The 25,804-nt window shown below is 33.7% G+C and overlaps 1 protein-coding gene across 1 annotated transcript; it reads left to right on the forward strand.

The window, feature by feature from the left end:
* The first annotated feature begins 4,902 nt into the window (after nt 1-4,902).
* On the forward strand, nt 4,903-24,516 carry LOC145660802 (uncharacterized). Its single transcript, XM_081726214.1, has 4 exons — nt 4,903-5,022; nt 12,963-13,042; nt 21,278-21,570; nt 24,380-24,516. Exons 1-4 carry the CDS (start codon nt 4,903-4,905, stop codon nt 24,514-24,516), a joined length of 630 nt encoding a protein of 209 aa, XP_081582340.1.
* Nucleotides 24,517-25,804: the final 1,288 nt, after the last annotated feature.

Genomic DNA, 25,804 nt, shown 5'->3' on the forward strand with positions numbered 1-25,804 from the left:
ACGCCACTGTTTCACTTTCACTCTTGGATGCACAACGTTGTTTTATATTAGCGGCTAATCCATCACTCCTCTTAAGATCTACACAATCCACCAATTTGATTTCCGATACATTAATGACCTTCTTTTTGGAATCACGTGTTTTCCGACGCTTCTTTCTTTATTTAGGTTTATTTGCATCTTGAACAGGCTTTCCATCTTCAATCATCTCCTTAGATTTTAAATTGTGGTCGCAACCCAAAGATTCTTTCTTGTTGTCAACAGCTAAACTATCAGACGATGTCAGTCCAACCACACATGGTAGATTCACTCTGTCTGTAGCACTGGACTCCTTAACCTTGGATGGTTTCACAGTTTTTAATTTTGTCTGTATCTTATCGACACTTTCCAAGGACATTTCACTTGCACCACCTCCATAATTTCCTGAATTTTCAATTACTGATCCACAATCGATTTTTCGGGTTAGTCCATCAGTCTCCGAACATCTCGATTCTTGAACTCCTAAGTCATCTGTCTTAATAGATAGCCTTTGATCACCACTACTTCGAAGAGCTCCTTCACATCTCATATCAATTGAATTCTCAGGTAGATCAGCCTTGACCTCAGAATCAATCAAAGATCTAAGTTCCTTTAACTGCATTACACTCGGTGCACTTATTTCAAGCATCCTTAATTCAATGTCCCGATAGTCCAATTTACATTGAATCGCTGCATGACTATACCTAGAAAAAAAAACCCATCCTCGCATATAAATAATGAAGCCAGATAAAACTCCTAAATCCGCCTATTCAACAGATGAATCTCCAAAAGATTTTAGGTCCTCAACGTTCTTCATATCTTTTAACTTACCGTTTGGTTGAACCAATCTCTTGTAGTTTAGCTTCAATCTTTTTAGTCCACCACGCAAATTCAAGCAATTCCTAAAGTAGTCAATAACCGAGTTCGTCGATCTCAAAAACGGTGTACCCAGTAAACACGAACAGGGTAACTCTTTAACCACCTTAAACCATACCCTCTCAAAATGACCTGAGAGATTTACGTTCACTAGAATTTCCATGTTCGTATAAAAATTAAGTCCTGATGGCGCATTAACCAGCTTCTCCGGAGTAGATTTTATAAATCTCTCCAACCCACAAGCTTGAACCAAGTCTAAACGTATTATATTAAAGCTTGATCCACCATCAATACAAATATCGGACAAGCGTCCATGAATCAATCCTCCCAACTACAAAAGAAGCCACAGTGTCAGTCATCTCACATGGAATGGTTATTGATGAATTCTTAATTTTTTCGAATGATCAGACTTCAGAACGATCCTTGTATATTCCTCGAGCCTGAGACCTAACGTTCATCTGACTCTGAAAATCAAATGAATTAGGTTGATCCAAATGTACATTAGTATTTTGTTTTCCAGATTTTTCAAAATTTTTGGAATAACTAACATCAGGATTTTGGTTAAACATTACTAAATTCGATTTCCTTCTAGAAATGCCCATCTCCTTATTATATTCCATCTGATTTCTAAATTCTAAATCATGCCTTTCGGCAATTTCCAATAACTCTAACCTAGACACTGGAACATAATTATTTAACATTTTAAATTTATGATTAGGGTTCATCCCACTAATTATTACATTAACCATGTCGGACTCATTTACCCCGAATTGCAAAATATTCATAGCAATAAATACTGATTTGACATACTGATAAACCAATTCTGAGAATCGCTGACACCTATATATTTTCTCAGAAATAAATTGATGTAAACAAACTGGGGTAATAAACAGACCCACAAGCCTACCTCTCAATTCGCTCCAACTCATTTGATTATTTAAGGCAAATAATATTTCTTTCAAAAAAGCTCCTTGACACTTTCCAATTAACAATGACAGAATCATATTAAGAGAATAACTAGTGTCTAGTAACTAGTCTCAATTTTGGACAAAATGACAAATACAAGTACGCTATCGCTACCATCGGTTAACTTAACATCCTTAAATTTACATTCAAGAAAGTCGTTCGTTCTCTTAAAGGTATATTTCAACAAAAGATTATGTTCGAAATGCGAGTCTTCATTAATATTACCAAGAGTTGGCAACCCTGCATTTGCATCACCCCGTAACGGAGGTTCTCTAGTGTAATATAAATACTTATTATTATGATTTAACCTAGGTGTTGAATTTCTCATTAATGAATCTCGCCTATAATAATCCCTTAAATTTAGATAGCCAGATGGCGATGATAAACTATTAGTCTCTGACGATCTAAATTCAGATGAAACACATCGACCTAATTGTCCTGAATTACCAAAGGGCTCACTAAAATTAACCTGTCTGTGATCACGAGCAGTTTCATTTACACTGCCGACATTATCAAAATTCTGATGGATCATTCCAAATTCTAAATCAACATTCAAGGTTGATGAGCGTCTTCTAGCAAAGCTATTATAAATGGGTGGAGTCAAAGACACATTCACTGACCAAAGTCAGACCTCGTTTCAAGGTCCATAAAACCGGTGCGGTCGAGGGTTACAAATTCTGAATTCTGTTCAGGAATGTCAATAGATACATAATCCCTTGGAATACACATGATATTCAATAATAAATAAATAAATATCACTTCAAACATTTAACAACCAATTATTACCACAAATGTACCCACTAACTACTGACACTACAGTCTAACCAAACATATGATCAAATGGAATCAATCTATCAACCACCTTCCTTGCTTACCTTTGCTAATAATGAACATTTGTTACAAGTTTCTTTTTTCCTATTCATTTACAAATCACAAAGTCGGTATTATTTAAGTTGATGACGAAATATACACAATAACACATAAATAAATCATATAACGAAAAAGAAATTAATATTAATACCAAATAAATAATTATGATAACGCCGATAACTGTATTAACCACAAATTAGACGCGAACTATAACTAAACTATATTCTAATTACCAGACTTGAACATCACAAAAACATTATTTTGAAATCCGAACAAGATGAAAGTTGCTTTTTTGAACTTGGAACAACATAAAAGTTGTTTTTGAACTTGGAACAACACAAAAGTTGTTATTGAACTTGGAAGGAAGCCACAGACGTAACGCCCCTATCCAGGCCCAACCACTACAACGCGGGAAATACGTCGAGCGATCTAGCCAACAGGAAAGGCTTTGCGCGGCCAAGACACACGCTCAAGGATTACTGGTGGAATGAAAATCCAGAGGATTGGCAATATTGGAAAATACACTTATAAACAGTACAAATGCAATGAAAAACACGACAACTCAGATTTATAGGTTTATTTACAATTAATAATACAGACTCAAAAAATTCTTCTTCTTCCTGGTAAACATTTAGACAAAAAAAATTTATAAAATATTTATCGAAATAATTATATCAATTCTTTCTTGGATGAAAATTCAATTAAGATTGGATACAATGCAAACAAAGGCCAATCCAGGACCTCTCCCATTAAAGGTAACAAGATTCCAGATTTCTTTCACAGACGTCGGAGGCCAGTCTAGGACCTCTCCCATTAAAGGCAACAAAATTCCAGATTTCTTTCACAGTCGTCGGAGGCCAGTCTAGGACCTCTCCCATTAAAGCCAACAAAATTCCAGATTTCTTCACAGACGTCGGAGGCCAATCTAGGGCCTCACCTTCTTCAGACCAAATTTTCACCTATTAAAGCTTCCGAACTTTCAATTTTAATTTGTTTTCTACCTTTTTAGTAAAGATGTCCTTCCTATATTTTTTCCTCTCCGATAAAGTCATGAAATTATTAAAGCGGCAATATTCCAACTAATAAATTAATAACTTTCTTACATCCAAAAAATATTGTTTTCAATAGTTATATTACTAATATTCCGACGCCTAAGACTCGAATACTAATTCTGAGCAAATTATTTCCTCTTTCGTTTTATATTTAATCAAAAAAAAGCAATTAATTTTTCTCTTAAACTTCAAATCGTAATAATTCCAAGAAAATTAACAAATTTAGAAATCGCAAATTCTGGTAATCAAACCTGAAAAAGACAACATTCTTATAACTGAGGTTTTGGGTCCAACCCCTCCACCTCACTTCCCCTGGATTTTCAATTGGAACAGGGACAAACCGTATTGAATCCTTATTCTTTTGAGAATTAAACAAGCCAATTACTCTATATTTTGGAGGCAATAAGACAACCAACATCAGACATCACAAACACTGGACAAAAAAAAAAGAAAAAAAAACAGGAACTATCTTAATACAAAAAATTTAACACTCACCTCATTTATTCTTCAGTAATATTTTACCTCTTTGAAATAATTCCTGGCTTCAATTGACTTTGGACTACCCCATGCAAACAAGAATAATTTTCATTTATGAGGAGGAAATAGCATAAAGATAAATCACAGGGCCCGAGGACCACCGGAGTCCAAAATCAGATCCACTTAATATCCCAAGAATGAAACGAATTAGTTACCTCTCTTGCATATAGTTCCATTACTAATTTAAAAAATATATATTTCAACACGTCACTCGCAAAAAAAAAAAAAAAAAAATAGTCAAACCACTCTAGAGCAACAGCAGCTACAACTAACAAACAGCAATTAACATTAACACATGAAAAATTGCTTAAATCTCACAATTCAAATATGTAATATATTAACTCGAACAACACTTCACTCCTCATAACACAAATTATTCTTGATTTGCACTGTTCTTTCCAATTAATAATAACATTTCGTCGAAAAATCCAATAATCTTTATCAACCGACAGGATTCCTGTTTCACTGCAACTCCATTTTGACAAGCATGGAAAGCGAGACCACATTGAAACATGCAAGCACACAAAGCGAGGTCACAAGCACTCCCAACAAGTCGAATCCGTAACGAGAACAGCAATCCTTAACCATGATCCGATCCACAGGGCAGCTTCCTTCCAAGTTACCAGACAAAGGTGGGAGCTTGGAGAAGTCAGCTGCGGTCATGCGCAAAGAACCAAAGGTCACCACTCGCAATCCTAACTCGACCGTAAGGTCGCACGGGAGAAAGGAAATCTTTTTACATTTTATATTTTTTTTCTTTGGTAAGCCTAGATAATGTAAATTAACAGTAGTTAATTTAGTTAGTGTTTTTAAATACATAATACAAACTGCGACAAAGAATATTACTTTTTTTAAAGAGTGTAATGGTACGTTACAAAGGTAAACTACAAGGTGTTGAGATAGTTAGAGTTTATACGGTTGTTTATAACTATGTCCAACTGCTAGTGGGATACAATCACGAGCGCGATAGCACCAGTAGTAGTAAGAACGCAATTGAAAAGATCTTGGCGAGTAGTGAAATTAAAAGGAGTATTTGGTATGAAAGATAATACCTACACCTTATTTATTTTTAATAAAACAATGGTACTCCAAAATTGGAACATTTTACTCTTCTTTTAAAATATTACTTTATACCCTACTCTAGAAATTTATTTTATTTCCAGAGTACGAGAGGCAGACCCCTTCTTTATTTCTCGAAGCTCAACTATATCGACCACCTTATACCCTGTATTTTGCAAAATTGAATATATATATATATCAAAATCCACACAGAAAAGGCTTATTAAACATATTTGAAATATATGCAATTCCATATAATTTGAATCTATACAATAGACACTTGAAAAACAAGTAACTTTTAGCTATCAACTTTTCTTTGCCCTTTTATTCCAAATCACTTACTTTTACTACTGTTCAAGGTTTTTTCAATCGTAATGTTATTAATAGTGGTGCTTTCCTACTCGGATTTGTATCCCACTCGCTGTTGGACCTAGTTGTGAACACCCTATAAGCTCTAACTAACTCAATACCTTGTAGTTTCTCTTTTTAACACGGTAGCGCTGCATAACTAAACTGTAATAAGACTTCAAAACGTTATTACACAATCTTCTGTCCATATAGTATTTTGAAATCGTTACACAATCTCATAGTAGGAAAAATAGTTCATATTTTTTGTATAACCGGATATATGTAAAGATACAATATCCTATTATGAAAGATAAATTAGTGAAGTCAAATGTCTGTATTAATATCTGAAACTGCATAATATCTTACTTAAGTATGCCTCTTCTACATCTATATAAAAAGAATATACAATACTAAGAAACAAAATCCCATATCCAATCACCATTCTACTCAGGTTAGTTGAAACTAGGTTGTCATCAGTCATCATAATTGATCTTCACAACTATTCAGAATTCATTTCTTCAAAGAAGCACCTTAACCATAATTCGTTACACATAATGAATGTATACATTAATTATATCATATCATAATATCATAAGTACATATTTATTGAAATTCGATAAATGTAGAAAATGATATATTTCATATGAGTCCAAATACTCCTTTCATCCATGATCTGAGCGTCGTCTATCAAGCAGAATCGATCCTCGATGATATATTTGATCCAGTGACAACATAAATTACGACTATGAATTACAATAGTGCATTACAAGAACAATTAGTCAATGCCGATAGGTCTTATCTCCGAAGAGTATCCATAGAACACAATTATATTCATTCACATAGACAATAATTGAATGAGTCATACAAGATAAATGATTGTAACTAAATGTAAGGATAAAACTCCCTAATAAAATTCAAAAAACATTTTGAGACTACATTGCTAGGAATTTACAAAATATACTTATATCGCTATATAATATAGCACTGATTGACATTGTGGTTTCACGAAATCTTTTAGTTATGAGATTTTCTGATATCACGCTCATCGACAACAACTTGCACTGATTTAGGATTTAAGATCTTAAATATGGAATAACGTTCTAGGCATTGATGGCACAAGCTTTTCGCCTCTTTAATAATAAAGATTGGACTTGTGATTTTATTAGGACCTTGTCTGCTACTTGATAAAAAATAGAGACTCCTTTCCCATGCTTGTTCCATATTTTTGAGAGCATTTACCCCTACATTAGGATGTCTGGCTGACATCAGTGGAATCTATTCTCTGTTTGACATCTAAAGAATCATATACATCCTATGTATAAACTAAGTGCATGGGGCACTTTTGGTGTCTTGAATGTATTGATGTATTAAGTGAAAACTCTACCTAATGAATATTACGAGTCCATTTAGTTTGTTTATTTCAAAAAAATATTTTCAAACAGTTTTTGACTATTCTAATGATAATTCACTGGGATTGCTATCAGTATGGTACGGTGAAATTCTTATGTCAAGTGTCCTATTAGCATACAGGAAATATTTGAAAGAAGACAGCATAAAGATGTGTCAGTGAGTGAATAAATCCATGTTGACACATTAGTTTGTACAGTTTTCTAATTAATGTTTGACTAGGTAGATTCCAAAAAGCTTCTGAAAATACTCTTTTCGTTAAGGAATCAGTCACTATCGAACAGAAGCGGCCGGATGGTGTATCTACCTTAGATCCAATGACACTGCAAGCCCAATTCCCGTTAGGAAATTTCTTAAATCTACAAACCAATTGCCCTTTTTACTTTCACTAAATTAAGCAGAAGAGCAAGAAGTTATTAGTTTTTTTATTTGTAGAATCATGTTTTCCCATGGATAACGTGAACAAATCTTTGCTACAGTTTTAGAAAATTCTAGATGCAATTATCTGAACTGTTAGGGAGATAAACTTTATAAGGGTTGAAATAACTAGTGTTTTCATACATAGCATTAATTTTACAAGCTTGTACTCGGGTTCATTCTTCTTGTTATTGATCCTATCAATAATATTTTTTAACTCTGTATCTTTTTACTGGTGCGTTATATGGATAACTGAACAGTAGGCTTATTCCAAACATTTACTATCAACATATTTATTACTTATTCGTCTATGACTAGATCCTCCTGAGAATCCTCAATCTTCTATGCTATGTATGCGGGAAATAAAATTCGCTGTGACATTCAATGAAGAAGGAAGAGATTTTACAGCAAAATTATATTCAAATAATTTATAGAACAGACTACCTATTTGTCACCCTCTTCAAACTCTTACTGTATACGATAATCCCAAATTATGTACACGCAATTCAAAGGTGAGTAAAGGAAGGTTCGTAAAAGTTGCATTGTCTCTAAAGCAATCATAAGTTATAATGTAAAATTTGGTTTATTCACATCATATTTACGCAATTTCCGGGAGAAGAACGGAAGCGAAACTACCTTTCCTGTAGCCTTATCATACTGCGAAATGGCTCCCCCTAAAGAATGTGGTGAATCGTCCGATGATACCACGAAGCATGAATTAAGATCAGGAAGCTTAAGAACAAAGTAACTTTTGCATAACTCTTTGAATTCTTTGAATGCTTGTTTTTGTTAATCGGCCCATTCGAATAAAGCTTTGGTAGATCTTAACCTCGAAATGGGTTCAAAAACTTCTTGAAACCATGCAATATATCTGATATAATATTTGGAAGGACACCAAAGAGAACTTATCCCATGCCTATTCTTTTGAACAGGCAATTTCAATATGTATTCAACTATGACTGAATCCATATGCATGTTACCATCTTCTATTATTTGTTCCAAATACGAAATTCAGTTCTGAAAAGACTTACACTTATCAGCTGACAACGTTAACCTATTTTCTTCTAATTTACTTATTACTATATCCAATATAGGCTTGTGAGACATAAATTTGTGCTACTTATAATCACATCATGTGCATACCATGTTACTCTACGATCTTTCATGGAATAAAAGATGTCTAAGTGTACTTAATAGAAAAGATGTACTCCCAGTTCTAAATCGGACGTAACGATATTCAAATAAACCGCGATATGCGAGGAACGCAGCTAACTTACTACAATCCTCTCTGAGTCTGATGGTATAATAAGCTTTCTTTGAATCCAATATACTAAAAATTACACCATCAGAAAATTCAGCAAACAGGTTCTCTATTCTTATAGTGTACAATGAATTTACTACGAATTGTTGGTTTACAACAGTATAACTAATTACAAGTCTTCCGGATCAGTCTCTATTACCTACCATGAAATAAGAAAAGGACAGCACGCTAGTACCAGGACATATTATATTCTGTTCTATAAGAGCATCAAAAATTTCATCCATTTCTTTTTGTGCCTTTCCCAACATTGGATATGTTTTATGACGAATAGGAGAATAATCTTTAAACTGTGTTATTCGATATTTAAAATCGTTAACGTTACATACACGATTACAAAACTATAGGATATTTATTACACAAACTCTGTACATACTCACTTAATGTTGCATCTGTTTCAAGAAGTGCTGAATTACCATCTATAACATCTATGGAAATCTCTATCTCAAGCTCTTTGGCCATCTGGAAGATCACTGGAGAATTACCACACTGAATAGGAGATGTGGTAACCAAGGATGGAGTACTTAGCTCCAGCCTCATTCAATTGTTTGCATGGAAATTTGCATGCATCTGGGAAATTCTGTAAATCAGTACCATTGGACGATTGACCTTGAATGGCAACACTGGATACAGTACGCTGGCTCCTTCACTGTTTCCCCTCTGTATTCAGGATGACCTAACAAACTTTTTGACCTTTGGTTGGAACACCTGGTTGCTTATTCTCTCGATTTGTCCCATGTTTGGACGGATGTAGAAAATTTTTCATGCTGATAACACAAGAAGATCGATCAATCAATCAGTTCCACAAACGCCTGATTTAACTATTGCACCCCCTTCCGACTCTCAGATTTGGTAACTCGTTAACACTTGAAATGGACTATATAATCAAGAGAGGTGGCAACCCTGTAATTTTCAGGGGAGCTAGTATCATTGCTCATTTCCCGTGGCTTGGAATCCCTGGAAGAAAATTGCTCACTAGATCTTATAATTTATGAAGAATCCATATCCTCACCAATGATGCTAGCTAAAGATGAATCAACATGAAAATTAATCTCAGCATCCTTCTCGTCCGAACCACTCTTATCTAAATTGAGATCGTAGAGTTTGCATGGAAAAACATTTGTGACCATGGAACACAACCCCCACTGCAAGATAAATCTTGATTAACAGTCAATACCAGTTAGTTGTGAATACCCACTGTTGGAAGGACAACAAGATTTTTTGTATATTTATTATACATCAGTTACACTGTTCCAACTTCAAGACCGAGGTTTAAAATTTTTATTAATATCTGTAGATGGTTCTAAATGTCTAACTTCTGTTATGCAAATGATGAAGGTTTGTCTCAAGTACTGGCGGTGCCAAAAAGAATTCCGATTTATACACATGCTTATGAAATCTCAATGGTGCGGGCAGCGCCCTCCAATTCAATTTTATTATTGTCGGCACTGAGTCCAATAAATGTATCAATATTTACCTCTAATAAAACGTTTTTAACTGTTATTCCGGTTAATAAACTATTCTTTATTAAGAAACGACACCAACGAACATGAATCCAAACTCCGGAGAAATGTTCCTCGAAGTATATATGTACAGGAAAATGCAGCAATCATTTCTGAATTACCTATTTTAGAAGACTTCCCAACACTGAACCATTACATTAACTGAATCATTAGGTTATAAGTAAACCCTCGAAATAATTTGTGGTGATCGAACGTGGGATTTTGACCACACATGTTTGACCATAGCAGAAACGGAAACGCTTGGTGATATCAAATTGACCATATGTTTTATTAAAGACCCTTCGAGCAATATCTTTTGCATAGCTGACTTTCCACTATACTGGCTTCTATTTACCTTTCATTTATTATTATTATTATAGATTTTAATCACGCGAACCTAACACCTCGAAAGACGATATTGTCCTTCACATTGAAAACACTGAGGCTTTGGATTACCAAGTTTTTAATTCGAGTTCACTTTTCTCATGTCCAGTTAATACTAAAAATGTAATAATATTTTTAAGATGTAACATATGCTATTTAACTGCATCTATAAAGATATCAAGACTACTTGGAGGAGTATGATGAAAAAGACCATAGGCTAATTGCTGGTTTAATCCACTCCATATTATATCCTTCACCACACTTTAGTGTAAGACATCCTTCAAAATGGTGTAACTATCACAAACCTTCTCAATATAGCCCATAGCAGTCTCATGTGATTGTTGTAAACAATAGATATAAGTGTCAAATGTGTAATTACAACCAACCCCAGTAAATAAACTTCGTAAACAATGTATGGTCAATTTGCACCTAATCTTTTGTTACAAATAATTTACATTAATTCACAAAGCAAGAAATTTACAACTTTACCGAAAGCGGCCATGATTAGATGTTCATTCAGAGAAATAACGTTTCGCTTCTTATAAACAGATAACAAGAATTTCGATCTATCACACTTGGTATCTGCTTGCATAAGATTGAGAAATATTGTTAGCAGCTCCAATAGTGAACTTATCCATGTTTATTATGAAAGGTGAAAATACCCTTAATAACTTACTCTCACCCCGATTTCTGTTATAATTATATTGCACATTATTTACATTTTCATTACTTAAATTCCATCTCGGCCCCAAGGCTACAGCTTTATTTTATCATCCGAAGTATTATAGAACATAATCATGTCAATATCAAGTAATGGTGACAATGTTGTGTACAGCGTATAACACCCGTGTCACCATATGGACGAGTCTGTACCTGGTGGTTGACACAACAGGACAAGCTATCGTTTCCGTTACAGCATAGTATAAACAACAATTCATCTTCATTCGAAAGGGAAAATAAAAGATCTCTATTAATAATGGATTTGTGATTTCATGTGAACTGAAACGACCATGATCGCCATTGGGATGCAAGCTTCCCGGAATAACTAACACTAGAGTCTTCCAAACCTATCTTATTTGAAGGTAGCTATATTTATATACAAATCTCAATTCTGACCTTTTTTCAGTGTAGTGAATAACACGTAGCAAAGGGTAAACAAGAAACAGGTTTGTGAACACCTGCTCACAGACAACAAAAATACGCATTAACTATACCCGCATTTATCAACAGATACGGCGTGTAACCTTGATTTCTGACGTGATTGATACGTAATCTGTTTATACTAGCTGAATTCAACAACACTTGATAAGCAAGATATTGACAAAGTGACTGATAGTACTTAGATTAATATTACACATATGAATAACAAATCTGTTTACGTAACACTAACAAAAAGGAAAATATTTGAATAGTTATAATAAATACATTATATTCATGGTTACAGATTAATACCAACTCTGACGATATTCTTATGAGAAAGAAAAGGCTGAATTTGATATATTTATATATGCCAAAACAGATGGTATATATATATATATATATATATATATATATATATATATATATATATATATATATAATACATTTACCAAAATACTGCAAACTTCAATTTCCTTGTATAACAATAAACGCAGGCATTTCAAAATTGGAACTATTTACTGTTCTTTATAAATTATTATATCTTTTTACTTATGTGTAGAATTTAGTTTTATTTCCAGAGAACGAGAGGTAGTCCCATTCCTTATTTCACGAAGCTCAAGTTTATCGACCATCTTATTTCCCTGTATTTTGCAAATTCAAATATATCTAAAAAAATCCACGCAGAAAAGGCTTACTAAACAATAGTTGAAATATATGCAATTCCATACAACTTGAATCTATACCATAGGCCCTTGAAAAATAGGTAACTTGTAAGTATTAACTTTTCTTTGCCATTTCATTCCAATTACTCCACTTAGTTTCACTACTCAAGGTACTTTCATTCGTGTTCTTACTACTAGTGGTGCTTTCTCACTCGATTGTATCCTTCTCGCTGTTGGACCTAGTTATGAGCACCCGTGTAAATTCTAACTACCTCAGCTCACCATAATTTTCCTTTATAATACGGGAACGGTCCATAACTACACTATGATAAGACTTCTCAGAGCTTTTTCTGTTTTACATGAATCTCTCCTTTCTCTGCCTATATAATTTTTTTCGAAATCGTTACAGACCAGATCTGCATCTACGTCTAGAAGCTCTGGAGACGAAGATATACCAATCACAGGACCAAGTGTTAGCAGTAAGGTGAGGTAAGTAATGCGCATATTACACTAATATACTGATATTGATACAAATCCACCATAGCCGATCCCAAGCCCATGTTGAGAAATTAGGAAGATGTCTCTTAAAAAGTTGTTTTGAACATTCGAAAATTTCATTCCCTAGCAGATATGGTGAAACTTTTGGTGAATAACTAGTCTACAATGAAAGCGTCTGATGGAAAATAAGAACGCTGTACCAAGGATCAATCTTCTGAGGTTACTCTCAATTAACGAGTGTAGGGAAGAAAGTGATTCATCGAGTACTAGTTGTATTTACATTTAAAGACAGATAATTAGATACCTGTTTCTTTGTTATTAAAAGATACCGGAATCTTTGTAATGAAAGAATGTTGAATGTACGCATAACATGAATTAAGACCTACACATGTAATTCAGCATTCGGGATGTATTCTGTTAATTAAATACACTATATATGTGTAGATATCCATGTACTCTATCACAAAAATTAACAAGACATATTAAGGCAGATCTGGTAACATGATGCAATCTCATATCACGGCACTGTCAACTGGTGTTTTACTGTTGCTAATGGATGTTGGCAGTTACAATTGGTGACGAGTGATCAAGCAATAATGCAGTTAGTGAATACGGAATCATTTTAATAATAATATGTAAAACTGGAAATTGTTCAGTTAACAACAGGTCAACTAATCCAAAGAAATCTTTTGTATGTCTAATCTCATTATAATGTAATAATGATTTTATTAGTTACAAAGTTGTTTTTATTTATTTTATACATATTTCTGGATGTTAAAGGCGTCTAAGGCCTTAAGCTCATCACGTATGAGGTATAATATTCCGCGGCGAGCACGTTATCAAGGGAAGGGGAAAGAAGGAAGCGGTCGGGGATTTGTATACTCAGTATCATCATAGTAGTTGTGCGGTGTGATTAGGGAAAACCCAGGAAAAACTTCACTGAGAGTAGTTGTCCTGAGAAAGCTGTTACACAGTTTCGAACGAATATCCCTACGATTTCAAAGTTGACACAAGGCTGTCGCAACAGAGATGTCTTTTTAGATACAAATGATTAATATTTCCGTAATCTGAGTTACATAAATCACTTCACTTATCAGCTGCTGAGAAAATGAAATAAAACCTTTGCGTTTTAAGTCCCAAGGTTATGCCGGCTAGACAAAAGAAGACGGTGATGATGAGAAATGAATGAAATGATGATATTGAGTGGGAGAAAACAAGAGAACCCCGAGAAAACACACGCACACGATGTTTGTCGACCACAAAGTTGACGTGAGTCGAGCTGGGATCGAACCAGGAACCTCATGCACTAGAGGTGAACGCTCTACTACTGAGTCACCGCGGCCCCAATAGCCGTTCAGAGAATGCTTTTTATCATTTTATTACAAAACAATACATATTTAGAAAAGCACAATTTTGCAAGGTGGTTAACGTTAAGGATAGTGAACGATAAATTAAAATATGATTTTGTTGAACAACCCTGTTAGAATATACTCTTAAAACAATGAAAGGAAATTTTAAAGGAATAGTCGAAATATATAAGTAGTATTAAGGTTCTAAATAACACAGAAATAAAAAAAGAATTCATAGGAAGTACTGGTGTTTTTGTGAAGCAAAATCTATGGATGCTAGTGGCATAATAGATTGGGTATCTCCCATGATGTCGTAAAAAGTTGTAATGAGTAGATACGATTATGTGTTGATTATAAGGTAACAATTAATAAAGTTTTAGAAATAATAGCCTACCCTATTCCTATCCCGGAGGGCATTTTAAGACAATTGCAGAGATTCACAATATTTATAGTCTTTCACTTGTGTATTGCGTACCAACAGATATAGATTGATAAAATAGAAAAATATTGACAGTAAAACTCCATAGAGTGTATAAGAACCTGATGGTCTACGTTTTGGATTAACATGAAGCTCTATATTTTTCGAAGAATTATCGAAAATGTTTGAAAGGCATACTAAATCTGGATGATGTTTTAGTTGTAAACAGGAATAAAATTGATTGCATGCAAAAAATTAGACAAGTTCTACAATAACTACAAGAATATGATGATAAAGTGAGTAAGTATAACATCAATTTCAGCAGGACATGATCGATAATATTTGTGACACATTATTTCGACAGAAAGAATTTTTCCTGTCAGGAAGCAAATTTTTTTTCAAAACAGCAGTGAATAGAAAATTGCTGCAAGTTGTGATAATGACAATCTTGAAATATAAATAACATTTTAACACTTTTACCCCAAAGACATTGAAATATTCAGAAAATAATTAAACCCCAACATATCTTAAAAAAACATGAGTCCAGGTGGGCTGTGTTTTTTCAGTAAAACCCGGATTTTTGAAACCCTAGTATGAAGTGAAACAAGAAGCTGCAAATTGAGACAGCCGGCGAAAGTACAAGATAGAATTCATGATCGCCTTTGTGCTAATTAATTGAAGATGTAAGCCCACAAAGGTGACTTTCCTTGTTCCCTGTATAAAGTCATGTTTTGAAGATCAGAAGAAAAACGAGATAAAAGGAACTTCTGGCTATGGGAATTTTCAGGTGTCGGTTTGACGGAGACTAACCGAGCAATGATCGGTTGCGACTGACTATTTGATGTGACACTGACCATCAGAATTCTAAGCAAGTCAATCCTGTAGGCGTACTTTGTTGCCTAGTAGGCTCTGCAAACTAACGCTTAGCATTATTGTCACCGAAGTACGGATCAATATACTATGATGGTAACGTGCAACGCAGGTGGATTGTTCAAACTGAACCAGGATCTTCCATAATCTGGCTATCTTTCATTGCAGACTTCTCACTGATATTGTCACTCTATTGTTTTCTGTCCCATAAGCTTCCATTAACAAATCAAGGAGTTACTTTCCAAAGGCATTTAACTATATTATAGTGATTCTAAACGACATTTCTTCTTTTGTAAAAGTTTTAAAGGACACATTTTGAAACATTTAATATTCAGAAACTTTGAAAATGTGGGTATAGAGAAGAATGGTGATAATTTCCATACGGTTTTGTTGATTCGTTCTAGAGTACTTTTTGCCAATCTGGACACTATAACTTAGTTTACGATATATATACATACAAATGTTCAAAAATCATTAATAAACGGTTACCTCAATGAACCCGTCCTACGCAGAAAACTATAACGAAGACCTAAAATAGTCAACTGCTAGGTTCATACTGAAACACGTGTTTCCAAACGAAAGGTTGCGTTATTGTTTTGTGAAACTACTTGCTATTATTTTTTTCCAAATCTGAAATTTTAAAATGCAAATGAAATTTAAATAAGGTTAATATTAAGCAAAATATTATCCTTTTTATATGCTGATTAAATAAGGCAATAACAATATCTTATGTTACTAGTATTATTATTGACATTATTATGAGTATTGTTGATATTACTGTTTGTATATTGCCTATTATATGTATATTTAATGAACTAATTTTGACTGTTATTCTAATACAAGAGTTTCTCTTAGTAATCTCTCTCTATAATTTCCAATACTGATTCAACGGCTAATAGAACAGCCATATACTGCTAATAGAGAGTTCCAAGAAAGACAGAACCTCAAGAAGGGACTTTCCCTGCAGAAAGAGAATATATTTTTCCTTTTTAGAAAGTTTTCTTCAGGAGCTTTGTTCTCTTACTATATAGTGACTCGTACTTGCAAAGTATAAAAAACTTTTTTAATCATTAAAGTAGAGGTTTAATTATGCAGGAGCCTGTTGTCAGGGCAGGATGATATGGTTCTTTCTTCTTGAATGGATTTTTGATTGAGTTTAAAAGATCCAATGATGCCAGTTCTCTAGTTGACTGATTAGAGAGGCATTTTTAACTTACATTTAGGTTCATAATGGAGATAGATTTATGTAAAACCGATATTAAGGTTCGAGAAAGAATACCAGAATTCTTGTACGCAGACTAAAGATTTTATTTAAGTTACAGTGGACAGGAATATAATCTTATGTTCCTCAATAGCAATTAGGATTTTCGAAGATCACAATTTTAGAACTTGGCTGATTCTGTAAACTACACTATCGGAAAAATGGATTAATCAAGTTCTTAAAGAGAAGGCTGGCTTGTAAAGGATACCAGTCATGTACCATTTTCAGAATTCGGGGGTTTGAATTCTTGTTCCGTTGAAATCTGACTTGAAAGAGAAACAGGATCACTTACTTCAAGAGTGAGGTTTATACCAATCCTTTTTAGTTATCTATATCCCTTATAAAATGAAAATAGCTGGAAATCCCTTGTTTGGTGTGCATGTAAAAAAAACAGGCTATAGGACATGCGCATTGTAGGAAGGGAAACTTGCCTTTAACATTTTAAGAATTAGGTTGTATCTGCTTGTAGGTGCACCCAAGGTTAGCCTTTTTCGCAGACCCCATATAAATTAGAGGTCAATTAGATAGTATATGGAGGGTATACAAAAAGTATTGTTTCTTGAATCTAGAATTTGAGAGTAGCGATTATATTTTTAATATTTGAAGTTGTAGTCAAATTGAATTGAGAAGTAATGTATTGAGATCACTGTAACGGGAAAATTTAACAGAGCAAACTTTCGTGATAGAGTGACTTTCATTTTTTCTAACAATGAAGAGGTTAAGATAAAATTTTCTATGAGATTTGATTTAGTAACCAGAAAAGAAAGAGAAAGAAAAAGTAAGTTAGAATGTCCTAATTAATATTGATTTGGTTGTTGATTATTTCAAGATTTTATGTTGACTTCTGTAATTTACTTGTCGTTATGGCAACGGCAACGAATCGATATTGATTTCGGTTTCTAGGTAATTGTAAATATCTATATACTTGTTTTTTGGAATAATGAAGGTATAACAGATTGGAACACCTAAGTACAAGGACGCATGTATGCTTGCTGTTATGTATACGTAAATATCTGTAATATATTGAATATTAAGGCTAATACAATTAAGGAGTATTTATTTATGCTGTAAACAGTGTATAAAGGTGTGAATACTAATTATTCTAGGATAGAAATAAATGAACTATGGCAATATCGATTATAATTTTTTGGCGGTTCCGGCCAGAAATCTTTGAGATTGGTTGAAAAAAGTATAACTATCTCCTCTACGTTGTAAACATCTATGTAGATAAACGGATTATATTTTATTACACAACAAGAAAGTGTAGAGAACTATCAGAACGAATCAGCAAGAAAATAAAGATAGCCGTAATAACAGAATAGCAAACATTGATTCAATAGCATCCGATCCAACAATAAGCTTGGCAGATATTATACGCCAACTTGGACAACAGTGAAATGCCCAAATGGATCAAATTGCATTGCTACTTAACGAGACAAATGTCAAAATGGAACAACAAATGATGCAGCAGTTACATGCTAAGATAGTAGAGACCGATACTAGACTGGAACAAATGACCCTCCCCCAAACTTAGACAAATGCTAAAATAGAAAAATGCTTTACGATTTTGAAGTTGTGAGAAATTCAGTTAAGTGGTAGAGACCCAAGTAGATGACCACTCCAACTAGGTTAAGAAACTACAACAAGAAGTCCAAACCTTTAGAAAGAAATCTACAACCGTAGATGACAAACCTAGTCTTGTGGTGGACGTAGCCGATGCTGAACCGAATACAGCTGAAACCCGATTTTGTGAATAGGCCGGAAATCCACGGGAATACTATCCCATGCAGAAAGACACAGGTTCTAACTCAGAGAGTGAGGGTGAAGAGAGAAGATTTTTTACTGGATATTAACCCTCACCTACGTCAGGATATCCGTCTAGTAAATTCAGAAAGTATAAAACTCATTTTAAATTTAGTGGAATGAGATCTATGACTAAATTTAATGGACCCTCTGATGATATTCCAGCAAACATTTTTCTTAAAAAATAGTAGAAGAATATGATTTAAAATGTGTAAAGAAGTCTAGTATTCTTAAAATCTTACCCCAGATTTTGTTGCTGCCTTGCTCGGCATGGTTTACAGCTATAAGAAGCAATACACGTAATTATGTTGATTTCAAAAATGCGTCAGTAGCAAATTTTGAAAACGAGTTCATGCTAGCTAATCGCGGTGCACACCTTAGAAATAAGCGATATGATCCTAAGATAAATAAGAGTATTAAAGATTTTGGTGATTTTCGCCTATAATGATTTGAAATTGTTAAATCTAGAGGAATCTCGTATCATTGCCTCAAATATGCATGCGTTTTACCTTTTATACTTCAGGAAATCCTTATACACTCTGAAGGTCTTAGTTTGTATCACCTAGTTGTGATAGTTCAAAATTTTGAGCCAAGTGATGTTGCACAGTAATGCGAACAGAAACCAAACCAATCATCTTCTTTGCGAAACATTGCTATTATGGAAGAGAAAAATCGTAATGCGGGAGGTGATCTCAGGTTTCTTTGTCATAATACGAATAATAATAGGACCTAATCTATTTTAGTAAAAATAGTATTACAAGTAATTTTAGAAATAATTAGTACACTAGGTACGATTCTACTCGTAATTTTAGAATCCGCAAAAAATATCAGATGTGACAGAAATATCCAAAATAATATAAAAGGATGTAATGAATAAAAAAGTATGCAAATTTCTATGCAAGAATGCGATGTACAATGCAATCTTATTGAAGCTACAAATTGTTAAAAAAAAATATTACTGCAGAATGTATCATCTAGGCCTAATTTTGATAATAATACTTCTAGCACATTTATTTAGTTTTAAAGAGAGTTTTCTACCAAATGATTTTTCAACAATAAGAATGAATTAGGCACCTTACACATCTTGACCATGTGCGTGCGGCAAAGGCAAACTGATTGATTTTACCGTCACTACTAATTGCAATGTTAATGCTAATGAGAATATTTTATTTTACATTAATTTATGTTCACGGTTACTTATGAGTTTGTCTGTGAAGTTCAAAAAATCTTCTTTTACATATCTTTTGTGCCCGAAGAAGAATATGAAATAACACAAATGCTATATTTTTCTGAATCGCATACTAATTTGAATTGGCTCATATATAGACACATTGTAATTCTTTGGATAACTGACAATATAATAGTTGACCATTATTTTATTATAAATTGAAATTACCATATAATGCTATGCCTTAATTTTAATGAATTCTTAAAATGTAATTTTTAAATATGAATATAGTTAGTAATGATTGTAATCTGAATACGATAAAACAAAATTTAAATGTAGTTATAATTAAGATTTGAGGATTATTCATTAAATAAACAAATATATACAACCTGATAATTTTATCATGTTACGGTACACAGTTCATAAATTTTACAGGACAACTTAACGAATCCTTCTTTCAGGATCTATTTTATGTAACGATAACGCTTATGTGCGATTACGTAGTATAATCTTTAGGGTTTCTAAATATTGCAGCAACCGGACGAGAAAGAAAAAGGAAAAGGAAAGTTGTTCAAAAATGTACTAATTAATATTGATTTATTTGTTGAACAGATTAGAACACCGAAATACAAGCACGTATGTAAGCTTGCTATTATATGTACATCAAATATCTATAACATATTGAATATTAAGGCTAATATAGTTAATGATTACTTACGGTGTACACAGTGTATATAGGTGCGAATAATAATTATTACAGTAGAGAAAGGAACGAACTGTGGCAATATAAGTTATAAGGTTAATAAATACTCCTAGAGATAGATTTATTTAGTGGATGCAACTTTCGATAATAAAGATAAATAAAGAACAAAACGATTAGGTATGTTTTGACTTTTATTTATTTTATAAAAAGATTAGAACATTATTACAATCCTCATGTATACACACTCCCCTGTAGCTAATATAAATGTTGGTACTTGCCTCTAGCTAATGCAAACTAACGTGTAGTTATACAACAAAATATATCACCATCCCTACATTCGCTGTATTCAGCTACATTACGTGCATATAATAAGATAATAGATCACAGCATTCTTCTCTTCACCGGGCAATGTATCCCACTATTATACTTTAAAAAACTTTATTTTTAAAACATTATGCGATTCAACCAAGAAAGGGGTTCAAATTCATTAATTTCCTCTGTTTCAATTTTGTTGGTGACTGTCAAAATTCGTACCAGCGTTGTCTAATTAAATAATTGTTTTGTATAGATAAACAAGAAAATGAAATAAAATTGGTGTGAAAAAATCACAAGAAAATCACATAAAATACATGAATTTCTTTTCTAAATTTCCAGAAGTTCCAGAGGAAACTCACGGAATGAACGAGCATCAACTAGTAGACAGAACAGGAATAGCAGAAAATTTAAATGTGAAACCTGCGGAAAAGAGTTGGCAAATCATCGTAATCTGAAGCGACATGAAGAGACCCACAAGAATCGCAGAGGAGAGGTGAGAAAAATATATCGTTGTTCGAAATGTCGGAAAGTCTTCGCCTCTAAGCAGAATAAAATGCGTCATGAACGAGACACATATAAACTACCAGAAAAGTCTTACGTCAACATAGTTCTTAAGAATCACGAAAATGGCTGCAGAGGATCATATAATAATAATAATAATAAACGATTTAAATATTTTACTTGCATAATACTCGTATTAAAAATAATTTTCATATTTATAATTGTTCACACTATAATTATACAAATTATCTTATATCTGAATTCAATGAACTCTCTTGTCTAAATTGATAAATTAATAATAAACACTGTGAAAAAGAAATATGTATAGTTTACTAATTCAAGATAAGTTACAAATTTATAACTGTTTATTCAGCTTAGACACCTTTAAAACACAGTAAAATTAAGAGCCCGACATTTTGTTGGTAGCTGAATTTATTGTTACTTGTGAGTCTCTTTGGTAATTATTCACTACTTGAGGACTGAGCAATAGATAAAGGATGTTCCAACTTATTTATCTTTAATAATCCCTTTAAATTAATAATCAAAGAACCAAGTAATGTAGCAAGTGATTAATAGGACCTGATCAATACAACTATTAAAGACAATGTTTTCGCAGCATCTCATCAGTTTTAGTAAATAATTCGAAAATTTATCTTCTGAATGTTTATCTAATGTGATTTTACCTTGATTATGTTAGAGAACTAACAAGAAAAATATCAAGTGATCACTACATTTAGGCATTTAAGTACTGTATTCATTAGAAGTAATTGCGTTTTATCTGGTGATATATGAAATGTTGCCAAAGCCCTCGGTTCCATTACAATCAGTCAATACTACAAACTATATGACACAAAAATAATGGTTCTTTACAAAATAAATAGGGACTGGACTACTTTTGGTCGTGAATTAACCTTAAAAAGTAGATAATTGGTAGCCCATAAGATAACAAACCACTTCTACTAATGTATGTGTATAGCCACCAACAAAAGTATTCTCCCCTGAGTGCTCTAAATCCATTGCTTAGGGCCCACATAATTTACAGTTTGTAAAACGCCTGGACAGATGCAACCGAACTTACATGAAAATTTTCTCGGCAGTGACAGTAAATGGTAGCACTGAGCTACGTGTTTATGAAGGTAAGATTGTAGAGTAGATGACCAAGGAAACAGTTCTCTTTTCTAAGGTGAATCTCTGTGGTTTAGATCGTGTTTTCTCATGAACACTATATAGCTGGGTACTAGTCTCAATGTATTTAATTTATTATTTCATTATATACTGTATCTTCAGACAAAATATAAACAATGAGCACGCATGAATCAGAAATGCTTGAAAGAAGATGAAAATACTTAATCTAGAACAACTTCGGGAAATAAGTCTGTAAATCATTGTTTCCATTGACAGACATTTTCCAATTCTCCTCTTTCAACATCTTTTCTTTCCTGGGAGGAGAACTTGCTCTCACACTGAGTATGCATTGAAATTGAAATTCAAGCATTTGAAAACATTTCAACCTGGCAGGGATTTGAACCAGGGACCACTGCATAGGAGATCAATGCACTAACCGCTCACCTAAGGTGTCCTTTCACATTCTACCCAAACGATTAGCTAGCTAAAATCATTTTGTGTAAGGCTATATACAAGACACTAATGATCACATAAGAAGACGTTATTATGTGATTGTCACAATAACTTACTAGAGATTTCCTTCTTTAACTTAAAAACAAGTTCCTGAATGAAGAAAATATCACGAAACGTTCGTCAAATTGAGGCTACTTCATCGTTTTTAACTAGGGACTTCATTTAAATCACAATTCTTCCTTACCGTACCTTCTAATTTGCAAAGAAGAAAAGGTAGTAGAAATTACTCTTACATTCTTTTAATTTTATCAACACGTGTAGAAATAGAAACTTCTATGTTTATCTTCCCTAACTACTAGTTTATTTTCTTGTCTTTGTATGAGGAAGTTGTGACCAAGTATCACACGTTTTTGAGTTTCGTGTCAGTAACATCGTGTCTCGCTCGCTGACCGTTTGTATAGTAACAAAAGATAAGTCGTGAAATAAGTTTGTGTAATGTGTTAACATCGTAGTATGATATTTCAAACATCGTAGTATGATATTTCAGTTTCTCCTTAATGTTTTAAATCTAAATATTTTGTTATTTATTAGTTATTTTTGTGTTCGTTGTACAACAAAAATTCAGAATTAGTTGCTTACGTGAGAATACATTACGTATCAATTTTGTTCAAGTAAGTCACCGCCTACTTCAAATTTTATACATGAATGGATAAGAAACACACTAAAATTAATTATTAATCAAATACAAAACATAGAAATAGAATTCACAAGGAAACAACTGTATATTAAGTTAGTTAACAAGGTGTTGTGTGTACGAATTCTTTCTTCAAATAATTGTGAAGTCAAATACACCGATAGTGACAAGGGACATTTACTTCTTATTGGTCTGTCTGGCAACAGTATTACAGTCGTTAAAGTGGCTTTCTGCCCCATGGAACTTAGTAATCTCCGGTCAATACGAGTTTTTAACCTCATTATGGAAAAATGCAGTCACTCCTAGACGAACAGTATTATGCAGAACGTGTATATGTCGCCCGTACTAGAGGCAAGTTAATTAAAATGAAGCTTATACAAAATATTCCATCATTTATTACAGTGTGTGGTTTGGGCCTATTTTGTAGTTTCTCAGGTGAAATCCTAGCTTGCGCGTTGTGCAGTTCACAGGAGTTTGTTGTTCAAGAGTGCTCCTGCAAAAAGGTCCACAATTCAAAGTTCATTCGCAAGTTCGAAGTTCCAAACGGCCACCGCTTCGTATACCTCATAATCTTCCACTTGAAAAAGAATTTGCATAGTGATAACTACACGGAGTTTTCTTTGCTTATTTTGCTAACCCTGGTATTTCTTCAAGTCATGACGTTCCAGCATTTGAAAGAACATACGATTCCGTCATTCGCCAAGACCCACCTATGGAAGGAGTTCATCCTTCTGACCGGGAAGTTCTTGCCCTTCTCGAAACTACTGCAGTGTCCCCATCTAATCCTGGTCCCAAAGAACAGTAAATTCTCCAGAAAGGACAACTAGCTAAGGTAACCAAAAGTCAGTTAAGGACTTATAAGTTGATCCTAGTGCTCCCGTGGATCACGGTAATCAGTCTGACGTGCGCTTGTTAACCAGTCTGACGTGCACTTGGTAACAGATTCAAACATCACTCTTGACAGGAATGTGCAATCACTTAACAGTGACTCCACCAGTGAATCTGATCTGAGTGCCCCTCTATATGAAAAATGTAAACTTTCCAAATAGAAGACTGTTACTGGAGTTTCAAAAACTTCCAAAGGAGGCCGTACTTCAGGATATTACACTAATTTCAGGTGCACGAACCCAAGCCACCTTGAAAAGGTTGAAAGCTGGTACCTCCGTTGGGGACAACTTATAATTATTTTCCTTGTATTTCCTTATTTTCATACATTTATGCAGTGAGTACCATTTCGCTTAAATCTATTTTGTTTATCTTTATGTAGAGTTTTCGTTTTGCCTCCATTAACCTAAACTGATTTATCTCTCCTCTTTAACAAGAAGCATTAAAAGATTTTATTTATAAAGCAGATATTGATGTGTTCGCTCAAGAAGTGGCCCTTCCAGAGTATGGTTATCTCTCAAATCATCCATGTTATTCTCGTTTTACGGAGAATGGGCAAGGTACAGCTATCATCTATCGTAATGGTCTAGAGTTTAAAGCAATTAATGATCACCGAAATGAACGTATCTCCGTTGGGATGTTTCAACACATCAAATTATATAATGTTTAAGTCCGCTTTGGTTCTCACAAAAACCAAGAGAGGCATGGTAGCTTGAACACTGATTTGGCATAGGGTTTATTTTATGGTATCAATCCTTGTATATTAGCTGGAGATTATAACTCAGTTTTACAGCCTATTGACCAGACTCCAAACTTAATTTTTATTCCTGAGGTCAAGTAAATAATAGACATATATAATCTAGTTGATATGTGGAGTCACTTTCGACCCACTGACCCTGGTCATTCATTTCATATGTCCCAATCCTCTAGTCGTTTGGACTGTCTTTACATAAGTCGCTTACACAAATATGAGACGTTACGCTCAAACCTGTCTGTTTTAGCGATCACTATGCTCTTATTGTGAGAATAATCCTACCAGTGTCAAAATTTTTGAGAAGTAATCCCCTTTGGTATTTTAACCCTTCTATACTTATGACACAGAGTATGAGCATTTAATATGAAAGGAATGGCGGATCTTATTTCCGTTACTATCACGCTATCAGGGCAAACTTACGTATTTTTGGGACAAACGAACTAATCGGAGATTC

Source organism: Thermobia domestica, chromosome 9, assembly GCF_964235325.1.
Source record: "Thermobia domestica chromosome 9, izTheDome1.hap1.1, whole genome shotgun sequence".
Lineage (NCBI taxonomy): Eukaryota > Metazoa > Arthropoda > Insecta > Zygentoma > Lepismatidae > Thermobia > Thermobia domestica.